Consider the following 24,970-nt stretch of genomic DNA (forward strand, 5'->3'; position numbering starts at 1 on the left):
AGAGGAGAGGGGGAAGAGGGGGAGAGAGAGGGACGGGATAGGGAGGGAGGGAGGGAGGGGAGAGAGAGAGAGAGAGAGAGAGAGAGAGAGAGAGAGAGAGAGAGAGAGAGAGAGAGAGAGAGAGAGAGAGAGAGAGAGAGAGAGATGGCGAGAGAGAGATGGCGAGAAAGAGAGTTTTAAATAGCAAGTCATATCTATAGGAGGTTCAGCGAGTGGTCATTTTGCGTTTCCCTCCTTCTCCTCATCCCATTTGGGAAACCTGGAAAACAAAATCTTCCCACGGAAACTCCTTAGGGACGTCCCAAGATCCGAGCTTGCGCACTCGGACCTCACCAGCAGCGCAGCTTTCACTGCGAGTCCGCGGGGTCTCCTAACACAAACCTAGCGCGGGCTCCACAGTCGGCATCGCGCGCGCGTGCGCGCGTCCCCCCTTTGGCCCCCTACCCTGCAGCAAGGGTTGCGTGACGTAATGCAACCTCAGCATGTAAGAGCGACATAAAGCGAGACGAGGCGGAGCGCCTCTCTGATGCAGAGTAGCTTGTGATTGGCTCAGGCTGCGGAACCTCGGAAACCCGAAAGCAAGGACCTTCCAGGTCCAAGGCTGCCGCCTCCCGCAGCAGTTCAGAGCTCGGCCTCAGTCTGACTGGCGGCGGGGAAGGCGGTGGCGCTTGCAGCCGGTGGCGGAGGTGACAGGTAAGGAGACTCCCGAGGAGAAACTCGGGAGCGTCGGCTCTGCCATGCTCAGCGTGTCTCCATGAGGGGAGAGGCTCCCACCCAGCGTCTCAGGGAGGGCGAAGGGAACAATGGAAGTGGCGTCTAGTCCCGGAGCTTTACCTTAGCCTCTTGAGTGCGGGCTTCCTTCTTCTCCGCCATCTGAGGTCGGAGAAACCTTGCAAAGTCAGAGTCTCTTCCTCAGTCAGCCCCCTACTCTCCTCGGCTGAAGCCCCACGGGGTAGCTAGAGCCGTCGTTGTGGCCGTCGGTGGTTTAGGGTGACAGGAAAATGGCGGAAAACAAAACGGTGGAGAGTGCGGCGTCCCCTTGGCATTTTCTCTCAGCGACCCCCCTCCATGTTTCTCTCTCCCGCGCCCCGGGTCCTTGCGCTCGCTCCGTGACAGCGGCTGACTGGAGCCTTCGGCCCGAGGGCTAGCGGAATCGGCCGGGTGAAGTGGCCCGGGGCCTGGCGTGGGAGGGAGCATGGATCTGGAGCCCTCAGATCTAGGCTGTGTGGGGGGTGCCTTGTGCGGCAACAGTCGCCTCAGCTCTAACACCACCATTTTGCTGAACTACCTGCTCCCACGTAAGGCGGCGGGGCGGCTGGAGCGAGGGGCGGTGAGCGGCTAGGCGGCACAGGGTGGGGGCAGCGCCGGTGACCGCTGCACCGCGGGAGAGCAGGGAGGGCGCAGCGGGGGACTCCTCCTTGGCTCTCTCTTGCCTCCCCGCTGCGAAGGCTCTCTTGTTCTTGTTCCCTTGCGCTTGAACATCATTCGGATGGGCGACATCGGAGAGGGCACGTGTGTGCGTTCTGCTGGAAATGATTGAAACTTGGCACGGTCGTGGGAAAGGGAGACTTCTGCGGGAAGAGTACTGTGTCCAAAGCTGCAATATTGCTACTTGCCAGGGCTCCTTTGTCTATCTCTGCAAATACTACTTTCCCATTCTCTTGCCCGGCTGCCTTACCATTTCTCATCTATCCCTTGCCTTGTTGACATCACTGAGAAGCTTGCTCCCCGATGAGCTGTTTCGGGGAGACACATGAGTGTAAAATTTTATTTTTGTGTTTTCTGTCTCCCGTGCATTGACCGAAGAATGTTTACTTGAAGCATAGTTGCTTGGTTTATCTTGGTTCGATAAGCATGTGTGGTACACTCTTGAGAAGACTGAGAAGCTTAGCTACCTACTGGTTATTAAATACTATACTGCTGTTCTCTTACATTATTTATTATTGATCTTATCGAAACTTCCTATATGTGAAAAAAGTATTCCACTATATTTCTTTGCTATTGATATAGTGTGTACTTCCCATAATACTTGCCTTCTATGTTGTAATTTTCACACTTCATTGAGTCCTAGGTCAGATTTTTCTGGGTGGGTTTGGCAAAGATAACCTTACCCTTGGATGTTCTTTATATAAGATGTTTTTAAAACCCGGTTCAAAAAACGGATTTTGGCTTAATCAAGCAGTAGAATTCTAAATGTAATAATATTTTTATATTGTAGTAGTTCGAGGGAGGATGAAGCTGGGTCTGGTGGCGTCCCTTTGGCTGCCTTTTCGATAAGCACAGATTTGAGCCTTTAAGCTTTTCGAAACCTCACCTTACAAATTGAAAAGTAAAGAAAAACATTCTTAAGTTGTGTAAGAGATTTGCTTTAAAATGTCTTTAAGTATCTAATTTTTATTTTCATAATAGGTAAAGAACATTTTCCCAAAGAAAATGCATTACTTTGAAGGCAAAAAGTAAGAAATTTTGCAAAATTCATTTTACAATCCATAAGAATATCTACAGTTTCTTCAGTCCACTTGTGTAAAGGTGATTAACAAATTACTTATTCTTTTCTTCAGTAATTACATACAAAATTTAAAGAATAGAATGACATTTGCAATGGTTGTATTAGTCATCTGATAAAGAAAGCAAATGATAAAATCGAAGTCTACCTAGTATGGTTTTAAGTGTCAAAAATAAAACCTTATGGTGTCTTTATTTAAAAGTATGGATATACAAGTAATTTATGATGAACTTCATTGGCCTTTTCCCTTCATCTTGATGACAGTAAGTCAGAAATCAGGCTAATGACAGTAAGTCAGAAATCAGGCTAATTTGAAAGACAGACAAAATATAGCTAAGAACTCCCTCCTCCAGATATCTAATTTTGCTTCTACATAATTTACTTAATTATTTTGGTCTTAGAAGTAATTATCCACTGATATAGCATATTTTTGTGAAGTATACAGCTCAAATGTTTACTAAGGAATTTCTTGCTAAGATTATTCTGCTTTTGGGTAGCTGTAGAGATTTATAGCAAGGAAAGAAAAGCTTAGATATACCTCAGTACTTAAGAACTTTTTTGTTTCTGTGTCATTGTTATAAAATATTCATTAAGAACATACCCTTGTGTGATGTGGTTCAATTTAACAACACTTCTGAGTGAAAATATGGTAAATACCTTTTTAAATATACATATTTTTAATTGTTTGGTTAGAATCTTTTGTTGCTGGGGCAATGCGCAATGCAATTATAAGTAATATGTTGAATCAAAACACGTGGCTTTCTGTTCCATGTTGTCTGATTGTCTTAATATAGGAAATTAAACAGGTTCATCTATTACTTTAAAAACTTCCAAGAGAATAGAATTATTTATTAACATTACTGAACAATATCAGTTGTACAATTGCAAGCAGATAATATGCTGAAAGAAACAATGCTAAATGTTTGTATGTGATTGATCTTATCTTTACCATATTTAGGAAGCAGTCATGTTTCATGAGTCCTCAAAACTGTGAGACAAGAGAATATAGTAGAGTGAGGCCAGAAGTCCTTACTGGTTCAAAGAACTCCGGGGAAACTTGTGATAGAACATTTTGCATTATAAGTAGAACCCCAGAAGCCAGAGGTGAATACAATATCTGCAGAGCTCCGCTGCAGGGCTGATCTGGTTCTGGAAGAAATGGATGAGAGCTACTGGATGAAATTCACTAATACTAGACATCTGAGTCTTCTAGTAATGTATAAATATCCCAACTATTAATCTGTTGTCATCTTATTTTTTTATTTATTACATATATTTTAACTGGACCTCAGTTTTGCAGTTTTGTTCTTTTGCTTGTTTTTTAAAATCACTTTCCTATGGCTCATCACCATAACTGTGCCTCATTTTCTGTTATCTTGGTTTTACTTCCACCTGCCTCTTTTATGTATGGTTCTCACATAAAGCATCTAAGCAGTTTTGGGGTTTTCTTTTCTTTTGTAATAAGCTTTGCATACCTGGTTGAAAGGAGTATTTGCTATTGTATTGTTCTCAAAACAACTGACTTGGAGATAAAAGTATTTAAACTCTTTCAAAATATTTATTTTACAGGTATTTGTGAATGAACTTTGCTAAGGATGGATTCAGGTGGTGGAAGTCTTGGATTGCACACTTCAGATGCGAGAATGGCCCATACCATGATTATGCAGGATTTTGGTAAAGCATTTTCTTTGTTGTATGTGATCATTGTAAAGTAAAAACATATTAAAAGCATACCAAGGAAATATAATTACAATGAAATAATTTTTTGCTGTGAAAATAAAGTGTACAGCTTATTTTCTTAAAGCCATATATAAACAACTTATTTAAGATCATATAATTTGTGAGAAGATTGAAATAATTACTTTGGATATAAAAGTAATATTTTACTAGAAATGAAAAACTCACTATGCATAAGTGCCTAGTTGAATCATGTTGTGGTCATATATATTAGTTTTCACTGTAGAAAATGTTAAATCAGCTCTCTAAAATGCATTTTAAGTTGTATTGTTCATAAAGATAGAATGATTAAGATGATTATAAAGAGATAAGTAAATCATATACTTGGTAATTATGTTCAGATTTCATTTCCTCAAGGTTGTTACCAATAGAATACAGTTCTTTTTTAAAAAAAACTTATTTGTGTGTGTGTGTGTGTGTGTGTGTGTGTGTGTGTGAGAGAGAGAGAGAGAGAGAGAGAGAGAGAGAGAGAGAGAGAGAGAGAGAGAGAGAGAGAGAGAGGCACACTTGTGTAGGTGCCCACATTCCAAAAGCAGGCATTTGATTTCCTTGTACCAGAGTTATGGGTTGCTGTGATCTGTCTGACATGGGTGCTTAGAACTGAACTCAGGTCCTCTAAGAGCAAGCATTCTTAACCACTGACCAATTTCTCCAGTCCACTTTTTCCTTTTTTTCCCTAATAAAAGACTTCTTACTTTATACTCATTTTTTCAGGATTCTCAAGACAGTAATCACTTTGCTGAATATATTCAGACCATTTTAATAGTCTAAAAGAAACTAGGTTTTGGGAAGGTTGGTATGAATTTTAAAGGAGATAGAGTTATCCAAATTAAAGTGGTGAGGGTGGAATGTTAAGAATTAAAGGCAGGATAGGAATAAAAAGGGGAAAACAGAAATGAAAACTTGGTGTAAGAAGGACACAGGACTCATAGAATGATGAGGAGTTGATGAAGCTGAAATTTTGGGGCATAAGAACTTGTAATACTTTGTTCAACTAAGAAAATGCTGCTATTCTCAGCATGGTTTAATGTGCTATTTGCTGCACTATTTTAGAGTTTACAGTAACAAGAATTAGAGGAACTGTATTCTGGTCTTGACAGTGATGCTGTCTAGATTATAAACTTGGCTGGATTACTGATCAAGTTTTATAATGAGGAAGTTGAGATAATAACATTTAAGGTCCTCTTCTGTGATTATTTGACATTTGTCAGATATAAATACAGTTGAGCACTCAAGATTGAATTTAGTAAGAATTGAGATGATGATGATGACATATAAAGGATTTATGGATTTATTCTCCTAAAAGATGAGTGAGGTTTGTTGTTTATGGATGTTTTAGAAATGATTTGGTGTGGTAAAATGTACAATAATTGTGATAGTCTTGGTTAGGAAAGACTTTAAGAGGTTATCAAAGCACATGTTTCGATATATCTGTTAGTATGTTTTTTACAGAGGATTGAGTAGGATGAAAGACCCACCTTACACATGAGCATTAACATCCAACAGACTAGGGCCCTACATGCAATAAAATTGGAAGAATGGAGAATACCTGCTACCACAGGCATAGTCTCCCTCAGCTTCCTTTTCACAATGAGGTTAACTGCTTTGCTCTACTACATGTTCTCTGCAATGACATTCAGCCTTTCTCACTTCAGAACCACAGCAATGGAAACAGGCTAAAATTTCAGTAACTGAGCTAAAATGAATTCTTTAAGTTGTCCTCTCATGTTTAAATCACAATAGTGAAAAAAAGTGACACAGAAAGAATTGTAGAAGAAAGATACGGTTAAAGATTGAGACATTATTTTTTTCCTTAAAATTCATGGCTGGAGAGTTGATAGCCATTAGAATGCTAGAACCATTTTTGTTTTAATTTAGGTCTTAGAATAGAGGGGTACTTGAATTTTAATATAGTAAATATTTTCATTTTAAATATCAACTTTGTGACCTCAGTGTCTTAAGGTTTTCCTAAATGTAATGTTTTATTTGCTTTCTGTTGTTTGGGAAATAGGAGCTACATATTGAATTACTTTTATATAAATATGTTTTATTTCTCATTGAGATACAATTCAATTGCTATACTGTTCATCCTTTTTAAAGTAGTTATTTTTATTTATTTGCGTGTATGTGTATTTATTTGTGTGAGTATGTGTGTGTATTGCACATGTACGCTGGTACCCATAAAAGCCATAAAAGCAAGTGTCAAATTGCTTGGAGCTGAAGTTACAGCTTGGACTGAACCCAGGTCTTATGGAAGAGCAGCAGGCATATTTAACAATTGAGCCATGTGTCCAGGCCATATTTTAAAGTTTATAATTCCATATTTTAGTACAATTAGAGAATTATGGCATCTAATTTCAGAACATTTCTTAGCCTAAAAATTATAATCTCAAAACCATGTATATGGACTACATATTTAATAGCAGTTATACCCATTGTTTCTTTCTCTACCAGTCCTTAACAATCAGTAATTCAATTTATGGATTCACCTATTCTGAAAAATTTTTATAAATACTGTCATATAAATATGCCTTTCATACATAGCTTCTTTTACTTTAACACATTTTCAATTGCTATTTATGTCATTGCACATATCAACACATAAGTCCTTTTTTATAATTGAATGATATGCTATAGGTGATCCTATTGTATTTATCCACTAGTCTGTTGGTAGATATTTGGGTTGTTGAAATACTTTCGATCAATTTTATATTTGACTAGAAGCTTTCTCTCTCAGGCTTATTCCCTTTGAAGCATGTGTCAGTGTGGCAAGGCGTACTTAAAACCATAAGATAAACATCAGAGCTTCTTGGGGGTCATTTTTATATATTTAACATGATTTTCGCTATAAAATATGTTGTTGCTGGAAAAATGTTTCTCGTTTGTATATTCCCTTTTGTTTAAGGAAGGAGTAAGAAGATGGGAAGTTTGAGCACTACTTCCAATTTCGGTTGGTATTGTCATAGTAATGTGATGGGTAGTCTCTTTTGGTTTTTCGAGACAAGGTTTCTCTGTGTAGCCCTGGTTGTCCTGGACTCGCTTTGTAGACCAGGCTCTCCTTGAACTCACAGCGATCCACCTGCCTCTACCTCCTTAAGTGCTGGAACTAAAGGTGTGTGCCACCATGCCCTGTGCTGAAGGCTTATCTTAAAATGAAAAAAGTTATGTCAGAAAAAAAGTAGAGAACTAGTTTTTTTATATGCCTATTCATAATTCGACTACTTAGTTGTATTTTTTAAATAATTATTTTAAATTACATTTTTATGATCTCTTAAACTGTGGTGGATAAGTCAATGTCGACTGAATTTTTATATTGCAGTAACATTGTTTTTTAATTATAGTGAAACCAAGAAGTTCTAATATGACTAATGTTTACATTATGGATTTATGGTTTGTGATGGTGCTATCCTAAAATATGTTAGTTTTCCATTTGTCCTTAGTAAATCTTTAAAGTTATAAAACAGAAATTTGTATGCATATCCATTTAAATAGATTACAGGTCATAAGGTCTTCAAATTCTGTACAATTCCCAGTTGAGACTATGAGATAGATATTGTATAGAAAACTGGAAGAACTAATTTAGAAGTTATTAGATCAGTTCTATTGAAGGATGGTTGAAATTTTAAATTTTACAATATTGTGTCTTATGCATTTTTTGCTGATATTTGAGTACAGTGGTTGGCCTTACATTTGATGGCATTTAGTTTAACAGTTTGAGAGTATGGTGTTACAAATGTCAGTGTTGCTTTGAAACTTAAATAACAAAACTTAGATAGTGGTCCAAGATAGACTGTTAAGAAAGAAAATTTTGTCATCATTCCAGTGGAGTGCTAGATAACCTTTTAACAAATAAAATAGAAAATACTTCAAGTCAGGATTTACTATTCATTGTTACATGTTCATTTTATTGGTTCACATTTGAAAGATGATTGTTTCTAATTTTTTTAAACTAGTAAGATAAATTCTTTATGCCATTAAGTTCTGTTTAAATTTTTAAAAAAATATTTAAAAGAGTTTCTGTGATAGGTGTTTTAAATCTCCTCAAAATATTACAATAGCAATGGCCTGTTTGCTTAACTTTATAAGTCTCTCTTTTAAAATTTATCTAGAATGAGAAATGAAACTTTATGATCCTAGGTGAGTAGAAGAAGGAGGAAAAAAACAAGACTACAATGAGTCAAAGAATGAATACAGCTAAACCTCTCTAAAATATAGTTTCTGGGACCTAGCAAGATGGTTTAGCAGGTGAAGTACTTGCCATGAAAGCCTAACAACAACCTGACTTCAGTTCCTGTAATTCAAGTAAAGGTTAAAGGAGAGAAACAACTCCAAAAAGTTGTCCTCCAGGATTCTCCCCCAATTTTATATACACAACAATAAATACAATTTTTAAATAAAAACTATATTTTCACATATAAAATGGAGATAATACTCACACTTACTTTGATGATTAAATGAAATTATGAGTGTATATGCTTCCTTACACACACACACATAGTATAAGGTTACTTGATGCATCATTAGTGCATAATATTACTCATGTGTATCTGAATAAATGACATTTTAAAGGAATTACAGTGCATATATAGCTGAATAAATGACTTTGTTTTAGAATTTAATGAAATGTAACAGATGAACTCATAAGAAGAAAGCAAAATTATGTGGTTTTGGTCTGAGTAATTGGACAATATTCTGCTGTATTTATTAGTTCTTGATCTAGATTCTTTAAGATCATTTGGTTCAGGTTTAAGAAATATCAGGGTAACTAGTATATTTAGATTCATTTTGGTTTAGTTTTGACTGAGTTTGGCCTAATCTAGGCTAGGTGGATTTGGAATCATTTATTTTCTTAAAATCACTTGAGCAGGTTAATCTGAGCATAGGACGAAACTAGTCTTATTCTTTCCTTCCATCTTTCCCCACTATTTAATCAGAAATCAAATTAATCTCCAGCAGTGCTATGAAATAATTAGCATTTCTTGAATATTAAATCGTTGATTTGTGAAAATATTTTCATGAAATAGTAATCTTAGCATCTACATATAGAGAATCCCAATAGTAGGAACTTTAATAGGCTTAACATTTAATTTTCTTTGTTAAAGCTATTATAGTTCCACTCTGGATAAATGCAAGATTTGAAACCCTATTCTGTCCTTATCTCTTATTTTTCAGAGTAATAAATGACAAAAACCACTTTTTAAATACACGTTCTCTTTGTCTACTAGCTTTGTATGGTTGTGGTTAAATTTTTTAAATTTATTTTTGAGATTATAGTATAATTACATAATTTCTCCCTTCCCTTTCCTCTCTCCAAACCCTCTTCTTCTTTGCTCTCTTTCAAATTCATGGCCTCTTTTGTCATTGATATATATTAATAAATATAACCTTCTAAGTCTGTATAATGTAATGTTACCTGAATATATGTTTTCAGGGCTGACTGTTTGGTATTGGTGTGCTCCTCTCTGAGGAAGACTATTTCTCCTACTCTGAACATTCCTTAGTTGCCTGTAGCTCCTTGTGTAGGGATGAAGCCTTGGGTCTATTTTGCCACTTCTGTTGTTATGTTCTTTTGGTGTAGTTTAAGTGGAAATTAAAGGTGGAATTTTAAGAATGTTGAGGTTTAGCATAGCTGAAAAGGAGGATGGATGTGTTGGCATGTGATTCCAGAACTCCTGAGGCAATGAGGTCAATCATGAGTTCAAGGTCAGCCTTGACTACATAGCCAATTTGAAGCCAGCCTGAGCTGCCTGAAGTCCTGTCTCAAAAAAAAAAAAAAAAAAAAAAAAAAAAAAAAAAAAAAAAAAGGTATAATAATGATGGTTGCAAGATTTCTGTTGAAAAATCAGCCGTTTTTAATTCTTAGTTTTCATCATTGATGATATAAGTTGGTTTTTTATCTTGACTAACTTCCTGATATATTGGTTATAGATAGTGAGCATTATATATCTCTGGTAGTATCTTACTATACATTCTTTCAGATAGTATTTTATGAGAAAGTGATCATTAGGTCAAAGAGGCCATTTCATGTAGATAATGTATTATAAATAGACTCAGAAAGAGTATCGCAACCATTTTCTATCCTTTGGACATATATTTGTGTGTGAAATTTTAATTTTTAATTTCTTATTATTTAATTAATTTATTCAGGTTACAACTCAATTTTTATCCCATAATTTGTATCCTCTCATTCCTCCTTCCCTCCTGCTTTCACCTTATTCCCCTCCCCTAGGCCTAAGACCAAGGGAGACCTCCTCCCCAACTATATGGTCATAGGCTATCAAGTCTCATCTTGGTAGCCTGCTTATTCTTTCTTTGAGTGCCACCAGGCCTCCCCACCAAGGGGAGGTGGTCAAATATGGGGTACCAAGGTTCATTTCAGAGTCAGTCCCCACTCTCCACATAACTGTGCAGAATGTCCTGTCCATTGGTTATATCAGAGTAAGGGTTCGATGTTTACTACTTGTATTGTCCTTGGTTAGTTCAATAGTTTGAGCAGAACCTCCTGGGCCTGGATCCACCCACCAAGATGTTCTTCTTGTAGGTTTCTAGGACCCTCTGGGTCCTTCTATTGCCCCATCTCCTAGGACATATGCTCAACCATGTTCATAGCAGCCTTATTCATAATAACCAGAACCTGGAAACAGCCTAAATGTCCCTCAGTTGAAGAAAGGACAAAGAAACTGTGGTACATTTATACTATGGAATACTACTCAGCTATTAAAAACAAGGAAATCCTGAAATCTGTGGACAAATGGAAGGAACTAGAAATAATCATACTGAGTGAGTTAACCCAGAAGCAGAAAGACTCACATGGTATATACTCACTTATAATTGGGCACTAGCCCAAAAGGGATGTCCCACGAAAGTCTTCACTTACCAGGAGATTGGGATAGATGTGAGGACATCCTACTGAGACTCTAGGTAAGACTTTTTAATTTTTAATGGCATCTTTTTAAATAAAATTTTTGAATATAATTTCACATATGTATCCCTTTCATTCTGACTACTCTCACCTCTTATTTCCTACCATGCCTGTTCACTCTTTCTTCCAACAAATTTCTTACCTTCATGTTTTCTCTTTTCATTTTGTGACCCACCAGGATTATACAGGGCCATCTGTGTGATGTGGTTTAGAGCTATTCTTCGGAGCCTTCTAGGCTCAGCAAAAGTTATACAACTAAAGGCAGTCAGTGATTTCCTTCTCTCCCACTTTCTTCCATAGCCAAAAGTTCAGAGATAGAGGGTAGATCCCCATCAGCTCTTCTCTCTTCTTTGACTGATTGTTGATAGGGCTGGTTTTGTGTGGTCCAATGCAGATAACTACACTTATGTGAGTTAAGGTTTACAATAGTCTGAGTAATAGCATTTGTGACCCTTCACCATAGTTTTAGCTCTTATATACATCTTTAACTCTCCCACCACCTCTTCTTTAAGCCTTTAAAGGGGTTATTTAGGTACATTGTTTAGGGATTGGCCCACATTGTCAATTAATTTCCTCATTTTGAGTAGCAAGTCTTACTCAGCATAAATTTCTGGAGATTTATCCTAGTTGTTGGTTATATGAGCACTTTGTCTTTCATACTAAGAATTATTCTGTGGAAAGGGTGTGCCAGGGTTGATTTAACCAAACATTTATCTGCTGATGGATTGGTATTTGGATAGTGTTTATTTTTCTACTATTATGAGTAATAGCAATTATGAACTACTATGAATATTTAAGAGTAGCTTCTGTGTAAACATGTTTTACATTTTCTGGGAAGAAATGCTCTAGATTGCAATTGTTTGTTTGTATAAAAAAATGAATGGTTAGTTTTGTCAGAAACTGTGAAAAGTATTTTTCTGAACGACGGTTAACATTCTGCATTTCCCCAGACATATAAGAGACATTTTTCTCTATCTTCATCAGCTTGTTTTTTAACTTTAGTTATTTTAAGAGTATGGTGATGTCTCATTGACTTTTTTTTAAAGGACAATAAATTACTTTTAAGGTCTTAATTTAGATTTTTTGACTCTTTTACACTGACCTCTAACCAAATTCCTAATTAGTGATTATTTTTTATTACAGTTAAATTATCAACAATGTTTTTAAATTATATATATTTAACAAATCATTTAGTCCATATTTAAACATTTATAGAAGTAGATATTTATTAAAAATAATATTTTATTAATAAAATAACTTTACCTTTTTTTGAATAATTGTTTGTATTGTAGTGGCTGGAATGGCTGGTACTGCACATATCGATGGAGACCATATTGTTGTTTCAGTTCCTGAAGCTGTGTTAGTTTCTGATGTTGTCACAGATGATGGGATAACTCTTGATCATGGCCTTGCAGCTGAGGTTGTCCATGGGCCTGATATTATCACAGAGACTGATGTAGTAACAGAAGGTGTGATCGTTCCTGAAGCGGTACTTGAGGCTGATGTTGCCATTGAAGAAGATTTAGAGGAAGATGACGGAGATCATATTTTGACTTCTGAACTAATTACAGAAACTGTTAGAGTACCTGAGCAGGTGTTTGTAGCTGATCTTGTTACTGGTCCTGATGGACATTTGGGACATGTGGTCCAAGACTGTGTTTCAGGTGTTGACTCTCCCACAATGGTATCAGAAGAAGTTCTAGTAACCAATTCAGATACAGAAACTGTGATTCAAGCAGCTGGTAGTGTTCCTGGTTCTACTGTTACCATAAAAACTGAAGATGATGATGATGAAGATGAAGATGTCAAGAGCACTTCTGAAGACTACTTAATGATATCTTGTAAGTGAAGCATAAAATCAGTTGCTTCAGAGATTAACTTCTATATATGGAAAGGTATTCTGGGATTAAAGATACATTCAATAAAAGTAATAGAAGAAATCCTTTTGAAAGTAATTTCTAAGCTATGGTGTTGAGATACTTTTGGAGTTTACCTATATTTTTAATATACTCAAAAATTGAACACCAAAGTAAAGTAAAAAGATCAATTAATGTCTTAGAATAGGAATATGTATTTGAAAGGCTCAACAGAAACATTAATACAACATTTCAATGATAAATTTATATTTCAAAATGAGTAGTAAATTATGTTACCATTGCTTTTTAAAAATATAACAGGTGCTGGCATTGCCAATAAATTTTTAGATAAGAAATTAAGCATAATGTGTTTAGATATAGATTATATGAATTTTTAAAATATTTCAATCATAGCATAAACTTAGTTTGTATCCTGCTGTTCTTTCCAGATTTATGTTCTATTTTGATTAATTGATTATGTGTGGTCTATTTAAAACTATTTGATGCATTTATTTCATACTACTTTGAGGTCCTTATAGCATTTCAACTGAAAGAATAGAGTAGAAATATTTTATTTTCATTTTGGGTGCTAGATTTGCCAGACCAACCATCAAAGATAATAAAAATCTTATGATATTTTTGATGGTATTTATAAAAATAGGAAATCTTTCTGGTAGAGTACTTGCCTCACCCCTTAGAACATACACATGAGTACACATGCATCCATACAGGTCTTGCAAAAAGTAGTTTTTTGGTTTTTTTTTTTTTTAATATAAATTTTGAAGGAATCCTGCTACAAATAGAAAAGATTAGATACTGGCGTTTAACTTTTACAAGATATGTGCTTTTTCCTTTTAAAAATAAAAATAAAATACTGTGAAGAGAATCTCTATGTAGAAATCTGTGTATGTATGCTTGTGTACATATGACATTTCATAATTTTGTGTTAGCAATCTTTGAAACTAAAACCACAAAGTATATTTATTTAATTTTTAAGTATATTTTAAAATTCTGTTATGCTAAGCTTTTTTGTATGCACTTTTGGTTTTTTGAGGCAGAATTTTCTTTAAAATTTTGCTTGTTTGTTTCATTTCTAAAATCTCATTATTTTATTTGATAAGAAAAACTATTAAATAAATATCATATAGCTCATCATCTTAATTCATGACATTGTCATCCCAGATTTCTAAGAGTGTAGTAATATGATTAGGAGCTATAGTGCGATGGAAATATTTATATCACTCTTGTATCATTTAAATGCTAGTTTTCATCGGCAATAGAATATCACATTTTTAAATAGAATTGGATTACTTATATTTAAATAAGAATATAAAATAGCCTTTCAGAGTTAAAATAATTTGTGAAATTTGTTGTTTTCCATTTCATACAGGCAAGACAACATTTTTGATGACTTATCAACCTTAAACCTGGTGTAGAGAAATTGTACACTTTGACTCATTTAGATCTGCCTGGATTTTTAAGAAGTACCAAGATCATAGCTCTTTAATGCATTTATTTTATTTTTCACAGTTTTAAAGTTTTTAGATATATTCAGGAGCTTCAGTATTTTATTCTAAAATATTTAATAGCATGGTTTTGTTTTAGATTGTGATATTTTTGCTTTTTAGTTTTTATAAGAACAGGATTGAAATTAAAATGCTAGAGACACATTATTTATATGCTGCTTAATATGACTTGTGGCTATTACAAGATTAATAATAGAATATATATTTTGTGGTTCATATATAGTATTTATATGACATGTCTTGTTATCCTCAGAGTGTAGAACAGAATAATATTGTGTACATATATTGAAAATCTTTAGTAGTAGTTTCAAATACAGTTCCTTTACCTTTTTTTGTATTACTGTTTTTATATGCTCTGAAGCATCAGGATTTTTTTTTTTAAGATTTATTTACTCCTTATTATGTATACAGTGCTCTGCCTGCCTGTATGTACATCTGCAGGCCAGAAGAGGGCACCAGATCTCATTATAGAGGGTTGTGAGCCACCATGTGGTTGCTGGGAATTGAACTCAGGGCCTCTGGAAGAGGAGTCAGTGCTTTTAACCGCTGAGCCATCTCTCCAGCCCCAATCAGGATTTTTAATAAGGAAAGAGTACCACCCAATTAGGGATTTTCTTTGTTTATGCTTTTAAAAAGAAGCATATATTACTAAATTCACATACCGAGAAAATTTGTGTCTTTGTTCAAATGCCTCAACAGAAGTTTGAGCTCTCAGATAATATTTTCATGAAGATTTATGAAAAGTTGTTTTTATTAAAATTATTTGGATATGTTTTATTTCATCACTTTAATAGATTTGATACATTAATGTTTTTAGAAACAACTGCTTATTCATTTGGAAGTTGTTTATATGAACTTATTTTATGACTCATATATTGTTTTCTGTTACTGATTTTAGTGATAGGCTTTTATTTAAATGCGACTATACTTTATATCATAATTGCATGTGAAGCAAATACATAAATAGATAGCCTGAGGAGTCAGCGACTATAAAGACATCATATATGAAAAGGCAAAGACATAGTATTTGAAGTTAACATGTATATTAAAACAGTATTCTTTGCACTTTTAAGAACCATATTACTATCACAGGGGCACTATATATGGACTGCAGTGAATATCTATAAATATATATTTATGAATATCTATTTATGAATGTCTACTCATTAACTGCTAAAGTAATAAGTAATATATAAGAAAAATGGCCTACCTAAATACTAGCCTACCTAAATACATGTTTACTATTTTAAATTTCAGTGCTTCTTATACAGAAACATAGTTTAAGTAATATTGATTTAATTTAAATATTTTAATGTAACTTTGATTCTATGATATAGCTGGTCTTGAGTATTGTTTTCCCATGAAACATACCATTTTTAATGACTGTATAATAGGTCACTAAGGGAATATAGTGGGTAGGTGGTTAAAACATTATTTTGCCATTGTGCTTAACACTCATTAAATGTCAGTGGAACTTCTTAACTGAAATAGTTTCCTTTATGTTTTACAGTGGACGATGTGGGAGAGAAGTTGGAGCATATGGGAAACACACCATTGAAAATTGGTACTGATGGTTCACAAGAAGATGTTAAAGAAGATGGATTTGGTTCAGAAGTGATAAAAGTATATATATTTAAAGCAGAGGCTGAAGATGATGTTGAAATAGGTACAAAGCTATTTTAATTCTATGATATAAGAGACATTCCAAATCTTATCTTTCATGTGGATTATTCTAAAATTTTCAAAATACGAAAATGTTCATAGGCTTTTTAGTGTATTTTAAAAACTGTATATGAGTATCGACACATAAATGACAATAGGGAAGATGTCATTCTTAGATTCTTTCAGATATAAAACTATTATTACAAAAGTTTTAAAACCTGAAAATAATTTGTATTAGAATAAGGATTATGATGAGTATATAAGAGCATTGATGACAGAGGCAAGTAGTTTGGATTTTAAACTTTAACTGAGAAAAACCTTCAATGACTTGTATGATCTTCTGCCTTGTTTCTTCATCATTTGATGGCCATAATGACAGTGACTACCTAAAAGTGTTCTTTTATGAGAAATAAATGGGTATACATACAAACATGCATATATATAAAATACTGCTTGGAATATAAATGCTATATAACTGTTAACAACTGAAATGAGAGATGAATGTTTAAGGTATTCATAATATGAATATTCTAATGGTACTTTCAAGCTTGTCACAATAATTATATACCCTGTATATACTCATGTTTATAGTTTACATATGTTTTAATTTTTAAGGTGGGACAGAAATTGTCACAGAGAGTGAATACACCAGTGGCCATTCTGTAGCTGGAGTGCTTGACCAGAACCGAATGCAGCGAGAGAAAATGGTTTACATGGCAGTTAAAGATTCTTCCCAAGAAGAGGATGATATCAGTAAGATAAAAGGGTATTGCAATGACTTAGAAGAAGCAATAATACAACTTTAAAAGCAATTGATAACAATAGCTGTATTAAATAAGAGCAAAAAATTTAAAAATAAGCCTGTATGACTCAGATAAGAATACATGAACTCTACATCTGAAATAATGTTATAAAAAATAGATGAAGAGTTTAAGTTTTTGCTGTAATGAAGTTCACAAATATATAAAAACTGAATCTTATACATTATATATTATGTATATAGAATTATATCTGTCTAATTGAGCACTTACTGCTCTTGCAAAGAACCCAGGTTCAATGTCAGTACCTAAGTCAGGCAGATTATAACCACCAGCTATATCTCCAGTTCCAGGGGATCCAACACCATCTTCTGGCTTACTTTTGTACATGCCCACAATTGGTGCACATGAACTCACACAGGCATATACACATACATAGACATAACATTTAAAAATATAAAGATTTTTAGATCTATTTAGTTTCATTTAATTTTAACAATCTCTGAGGTGGAAAATAGTATTCTTTTTAATAAGACAAGTAAAGGCTTGGGGAAAATAAGACCTTTACAATACTAGAACTTGAAGTCTTGTCTTACTCTCCTGCCAGTGTTTTCTCCACATGGCAGTAAACACTTTTGGCCTATCTGGATTTAGCAGTGGAAGGGCTAACTGGTCAATCTCCTGTTACTGAGAGGTTAGGTTGGTAAGTATTTATACAAGCCATTCTGCCAGGATGTTAATTTATTGTGCTGTTTATGAGTACTTTTTACTAGGGTTTCTTGGGGCCGAGGATAATAGGGTAAAACTATTCAAATTTGCTTTCTTTTGTCATTTTTTCATGCTTTTTGTTGTTTACTTTTCATGGAGATGTTTATTCTTTTCCCACATTGTCTTCATCTCATTACTCAGGGTTTTTCTAAGTTTACATCTGTTTCCTTGCCATGCTGACAAAACTCTCTTTGGTTTTATTGCAGAAGAGGGAGTGCCTCCTTTTCACAGAATTACCTTTATAGTGCTTTGTTCTACTTATGCTGCACTGTAACAACTACTCCTCATGTCTTTCTCTAGCAACCAGAGAGAGCTGAATTCTAATTCCACATCACAGCTGAAACTATTAAAACACTTGGTGCAAAGTACTTGAGTTAGGACCAAAAACGTTTATTTAAATAATGTTTGCTTCATCTCTAAATCTTATCATTTTTAACTCATTAAATAAGAGGCATGGTAGCAGATAAGAAACTGAGGTAGAGGTTATTATCTATTGCTAGGATTTGGTAGGAATGTGGGAAACATAGACAAGTGTCTTGCATTTACACATTTCATCTATAGTATATTTTTGAATTATAGGGAAAGCATAAATTAAATTTGATGATATATTTATGACATTAAATAGAAATATTTTTCATACAATGTATGTAAATTGTCTCAGGTTTAAATATTTTAAACCCCAATACTATTATCTTTAAATATGTCTATTTTTTTCTCTCGGTAGTATACTTAAAAGTCTTGCTTCTTGAAGAAGGTCTACTAATTCTTGAGCAAAAGCATTTTACATTTATATTTGCATGTACCTATGTATGTATATACACATATAATTTTAATTATTTTTAAAAGTTTATTAATTGACCAATATATTGATTATTAATCATTACGTATACAGTACTAGCAAAATAGTGTGGGGAAGAATATTGTATATTGGAAATACTTTCTGAGTTCCAAAAAACTCTCAGGAAAGTGTATGGAATAACACCCCTTTTATAAATTTCTAATGCCTTATTATTATAATACCCTTTTCAAGTACAAATGTTTTGTACATTTAAAAGACATTTTCAGAGCCAGGCATAATGGTGCATGGCTATAATTCAAAGGCACTGAGGACTGAAGCAGTAGGATTGCATGATTTAGACCAGCGTTGGCTACAAAGCAAGACCTTGTCTCATAAAGAAAATTAAAGAATCCATTTTCATAGCACTTGTTTCAAATATAGGAAGATAACAATTTGGGGAAAACAGTTGTCTTCTAGAAGCACTAGCTTCCAAAAATACAAAATATAAACTTAATATAAATTTATATATTTGAAATTAACTGAGATGAAATCTTAAAAACCTAAAGATTTAAATTGTTTGGAATTCTTCACACATTTATTAAATACTTGAGATTGTAAACAAGCAATTATTTCCAAAATTTAGGTTATCCTGAAATATCAAATGACCTGAACATGGAAGTCATTGTAGGGGAAGAGGAAGGAAGTCTCCTTGAGATTCAGCTTGAGGACTCTGGTGTTAATAAAACAGTTTCCCCTGTTGTCTATCCTGCATCATATGGTAGGACCACTAGTATTTTTACCTAAGTATATTAAGTATGTATTTACTATGCTTTTGAGCAATTAAATATTCTGTGCTCTAAAGCCCTTGTGTGTTGGCTAATTGAATAAAATGTTCTGCCATGAATTGATTCATCTCCAATTATTTTACATGATGTTTCTATCATATCTTATATTACTAACCATTGCTTAATGCATTTTGTTAGGATCTGTCTGTTCTAAATCTTACCTATATAAGTAAGCACCATAAAATACCTTATTTTCAAAAATAAGAGTATCCTTTAAAATTAAACCATCCCCTTTTACAAAACTATATTTCAATTGTTGACACACAAATAATAAAATTGAGGTTCTGGGAAAAATCAAAATCTTTAGAATGTATGTTAAGTCATCAAGTTTTTAAAAACTCCATTCTGTCTTTTGTTAATCTCATTTTTATATAATTTACATTTTAAAAGCTTCTGGCGTGCAATGCATTAGTTTAGCCAAAGTTAGTTCTCTCAAAGTTTCATTCATTCAACAGTCATGCATGTATTGAACATCTTCATTGCTAAGAGTACTCTGCAGAAATAGCTACTCAATTTTCACTTAAGTTGTAAAACTGTTCTAGATATTATCAACTCTAAGGAAGCAGATATGTCGTTTCTATTTTTAGTGGAGAAGATTATCTAACTTATGAAAGCATTCAATAACAAGTGTAGTTCATTGAGAAAATGGTGGCAAAAGTAAAATTTTGTAGATTAAAATGCAACCTGGTAGTAGTTTCTCTAGGCAGTATATAAGTTTATAACTAGTCTTTTTTTAAATATATAGATGAAAGAAGAGTTTCCCGAAGGTATGAAGATTGCCAAGCGACAGGTGAGAGAGCATTGTATAGGGGAAATAAATTAAATGTTTGCTTTCATATGCTACTTGATCAGTAAAAACTACTTAGCTTGTGTCTGTAGACACAGTTTTTGGGCTTCACCTATTGTAGGTGTTACACATGAGTCTGCCTCTTTTTAACAAGTAACATATATAAATACAATATGTATTAACTTGTGAATGAAATCCATTTTAGATTTCCCTTTGGTACAAGTATTAGCCAATTTACCACATGAACCATAAAAGGTTGCTATAGAAAAAATTTAAACAAATTACTTGAAGAGAAATAGAACAATTGTTCAAATCAACAATTTGCTAATATCATTCTTGGAGTAAGACTCTCTTAATTTCTATGGCAATCATCTAATATGTATCTATCATAAATCCGTGTCCCAGCTTAATAACATTTTTAGTTTAATATACTTTATTGTTATTCCATGATAGAATGGTCTATTTTTCTTAAAGAAGACTTTTTCTCATGATAAAGTATATAGTTGTTCTGTTTCTTCCATTGGGTAGTTTGACTCTAAACTTAAATGTAGGTTTCATACAAATAAGATAGATATCACAGCATATAGGCTACTCTGACAGTTTTATAGATTTACATTTCTCATGTATGTCTTAGTTCCTTTTCCATTGCTGTGAAGGGCTGTGACCAAGTCAACTCTTATTAAAGAAAACATGTAATTGGGGGATTGCTTACAGTTTCAAAGAATTAGTTCATTATCATGACAGGAAACATGGCATCAGGTTAACAGACAAGCAGCTTGGCCAGTAGGCCAATCAGGTAGGCCAGTAGAGAGAGAAACTGTCTCTAGGGTGGGGTTTTGAAACCTCAAATCACACCCCCACCCTCTTCTTCACATCCAGACTGCCTCCAACAAGGCCTAGGCTCCTAATCCTTCCTAAACAGTTCCACTAACTGGGAACCAAACATTATCTTTTGTTTTCAGGAAACACTTTTGACTCAGCATTAGAAAACAGAAGCACTACAGCAGCTCAGTACCTTCAAATTTGTGATAACATTAACACAAATAAAGTACTTAAACAAAAAATCAAGAAGAGGAGAAGGGGAGAAACAAGGCAGTGGCAAACAGGTGAGATATTTGTTTTATGGATATTATTGTAATTTGAGATACACATGTAATACAAGAAGTAAAATCAATGTTTTTAAGGTAGTTACACCCCCATATATCCCTGTATTCTCTATAGACAAAATAGTAAGAATTATTTTAATTCAGCATGTGTGTGAGTGTGGATGCGTGGGTATGTACGTGCAGATACATGCAGTTGTTTGTGTTGGAACCACTGGAACTGGAGTTGCAGATAGTTGTGAGCTGTCTGACATGGGTATTGTGAATCAAACTAAGATCCTCTTCAAGAGCAGCAAGTGTTCTTAGCCACTAAGCTGCTTCTCCAGCTCTAATAATTATATTTTAACAGCATATGATTAGTGCTTTAAGAAGGATTATTTCTTCCTTATTCAAAAGATATTTTAAAGATAAATTCAGATGGGTTTAATTATAGAGGTGCTTAATTCTCCTTTTTTGTATTTCATGCCATAGTGAGTAGTGTACAATAGAGAGCCACTCACTACTCAGTAAGCAGCTTTACTACAAGACTTTTATAATATGCACTTTTATCATATAAGGCTTTTATTCAACTAGTATTTTCACTTAGTGAATTTCAGCTAGTTTCAGGAACCTGTTTTACAAAATCTTTTAAAGCACTGTCATCAAATGTCACATTTTTCTTTTTCCCCCATCCAGCTGTTATAATAGGTCCTGATGGACAGCCCTTGACAGTATACCCTTGCCATATTTGCACAAAAAAGTTTAAATCCAGGGGATTCTTAAAAAGACATATGAAGAATCATCCTGATCATTTGATGAGAAAGAAATATCAGTGTACAGATTGTGACTTTACAACTAACAAGAAAGTGAGTTTCCATAACCACTTAGAAAGCCATAAGCTCATAAACAAAGTTGATAAAACCCATGAATTTACAGAATACACCCGAAGATACAGAGAAGCTAGTCCACTAAGTTCAAATAAACTCATTTTAAGAGACAAGGAGCCGAAGATGCACAAGTGCAAGTACTGTGATTATGAAACTGCTGAACAAGGACTGTTAAATAGACATTTGCTGGCTGTTCATAGCAAGAATTTCCCTCATGTTTGTGTTGAGTGTGGAAAGGGTTTTCGTCATCCTTCTGAACTCAAGAAACATATGAGAACCCATACTGGTGAGAAGCCATATCAGTGTCAGTATTGTGTCTTCAGGTGTGCAGATCAATCAAATTTGAAAACTCACATTAAGTCTAAACATGGTAACAACTTGCCATATAAATGTGAGCATTGTCCTCAAGCATTTGGTGATGAAAGAGAGCTTCAACGCCATCTGGATTTGTTTCAAGGACATAAAACACACCAATGTCCTCATTGTGATCATAAGAGCACCAACTCAAGTGACCTTAAGCGGCACATCATATCTGTCCATACCAAGGACTTTCCTCACAAGTGTGAAGTCTGTGATAAAGGTTTCCATCGTCCTTCAGAGCTTAAAAAACACAGTGATATTCATAAGGGTAGGAAGATTCATCAGTGTAGGCATTGTGACTTTAAAACATCAGATCCATTTATTCTTAGTGGTCATATCCTTTCAGTTCATACTAAGGATCAGTCATTGAAGTGTAAAAGGTGCAAGAGAGGATTCAGACAACAGAATGAGCTCAAAAAGCACATGAAGACACATACTGGAAGGAAGATTTACCAATGTGAATATTGTGAATACAGCACCACAGACGCATCTGGCTTTAAACGGCATGTGATTTCAATACATACAAAAGACTATCCACACAGGTGTGAATTCTGCAAGAAGGGATTCAGGAGACCGTCAGAAAAAAATCAGCATATAATGAGGCACCACAAGGAGACTCTTATATAGTAAGATCAATATAAAGAAAGAAGGTATTTACAAAATAAGATTTACTATTTGGAAAGAAAATCTCACTGTTTTATCTGATTTAAAAGCTTGATATCAAGTCTTAACTTTACATTCTTTGTATTAAAGATCTTAAAATATTTGGAGTAGAAGGGAGATCTTATAGCCCTTTGAAAATTAAAGAATTTAAGAAGTACTATAGGATGGTTGCAGATGAACTTAACTGTGTATTTGACAGTATTATATGCATAACTAAACTACAGAGGGGAAAGTTAAGAAAGACACCTTATTTGATTGGTCACACTAGAGATAAGTGTTTCTAAAAGGAGAATATAATTGATTTAGAAATGCTTTGCTGTAGCAAGCATCCTCACTTTTATGCAATTTTAGAAATGGGTGGGGAAAGAAAATGCAGTCATCCATCCGTCACTTAGTCACTGAACCTTTTATATTGTACTTGGACATTGGATTCTAGAAATGGCAAATGTTTTGTGTATTCATTACAAGGAATCTCATTGAAAAAACAAGTTACATTAATTCAGTACTAGAAGAGAGAGAGAGAGAGAGAGAGAGAGAGAGAGAGAGAGAGAGAGAGAGAGAGAGAGAGAGAGAGAGAGAGAACTAGAACTTCAGAGTTGCTGATATTTTATCACAGGATAGTTTAAGACATAGCATTCTGTGCTGAAATCTGAAGTGAAATATTAGAAATGAAATTCCAGTTTTGATGTTCAAGTAGATTCAGTATGGCATATATGATAAAAGTGTATTTGAGTCAAATGTGGCTTTCTAAAATGGATGCAAGTATAATGTTACAAAGTCCAGCACTATGTTTCTTATAATCTAAATATTGAATTGAGAGAACAGTTTTCTTAAATATTAAAATATTTAGAATTTTTAGGACAGTTTTAGTAAGTGTGACTGTTCAAGTCTTACTTGCTCTAATGTTTAAAGGTGCAATTTTATGCCATTATTGAAAAATTTGATTTTTAAATCTATATACCATATTCTTAACATGAATTTTCAATGAGGCGGTATTTATGCAGTATTTAACAGAACAATATGCTGCCAATAGAGTTTGGAGGTGGTATTCAGTTTACAGTGTAAAAATTTAAAATATGCATCCCTTTAACAGCGCTTTGTGTTAGCATGCTGCAAATCAAAATGGCGCTTAATATTAAAAGCTGGTGTAGGGAATTTTAATGAAATCCTGTTCATAAATGTAATGCATATGATATGTACTTTTAAGTTTTAGTTGACCTAATTTAGTTTATATTCAGCTGGTCAGCATAAAGTGTAATTTCATTTCATGCTATATTGTGGCTTTGTGTTTTAAGTAATACTCACCTTTCTGTTTTTGCACCAGATAAGAATCAGTTACTTGAAAATAAATTTTTTTATCTTTCTTAACTTCAGAATACTAAATTTGGAAATTCTAAACTTGTGTGTTATGTGGCTGTAAATGATGTACACGCTGTAAAATAAGATTGTTACTGTTATGTGGACTTATTATTTCTAAATGTTACTCATTGAAATGAGCATACAATAAAAAGCATTTATTGCAATTCAAAGTTTTATAAGTTTATTTAAAGTTGTGTTATAATGTTACTTCCTTATTAAAGACTTTTCATTTAAAGTTTCTCTTAGGCAGTTTGATCTTTTGCAAATACCTTGTTGAATTTTTTGTGTTAATGTGAGTTAGAGATTTAAACAGTTAACAATGATTGTGGCATGTTTATTCATCAAAATTTGGTATTATTTGATAAAAACTATGATTAAATGCTATACATAAAGGTACTCATTTTAAGATCTGAGATTGACTATTAGAAAAGAAACTAAAAAATTTAAAACTTTACATGATCTAGTTCAGGGAAA

General features: G+C 34.1%; 1 protein-coding gene across 1 annotated transcript; it reads left to right on the forward strand.

Annotated features, from left to right (window-relative positions):
• The first annotated feature begins 412 nt into the window (after positions 1 to 412).
• Positions 413 to 23,699, forward strand: Znf711 (zinc finger protein 711). The gene is made up of 11 exons (XM_051142473.1): positions 413 to 693; positions 2,410 to 2,529; positions 3,465 to 3,718; positions 4,076 to 4,180; positions 12,458 to 13,006; positions 16,058 to 16,213; positions 16,825 to 16,962; positions 19,157 to 19,291; positions 20,104 to 20,148; positions 21,108 to 21,251; positions 21,924 to 23,699. The coding sequence occupies exons 4-11, from the start codon at positions 4,102 to 4,104 to the stop codon at positions 23,099 to 23,101; spliced, it is 2,424 nt and encodes an 807-aa protein (XP_050998430.1). The 5' UTR covers positions 413 to 693; positions 2,410 to 2,529; positions 3,465 to 3,718; positions 4,076 to 4,101; the 3' UTR covers positions 23,102 to 23,699.
• The last annotated feature ends 1,271 nt before the right edge of the window (positions 23,700 to 24,970 follow it).

This window comes from Acomys russatus, chromosome X (assembly GCF_903995435.1).
Source record: "Acomys russatus chromosome X, mAcoRus1.1, whole genome shotgun sequence".
Lineage (NCBI taxonomy): Eukaryota > Metazoa > Chordata > Mammalia > Rodentia > Muridae > Acomys > Acomys russatus.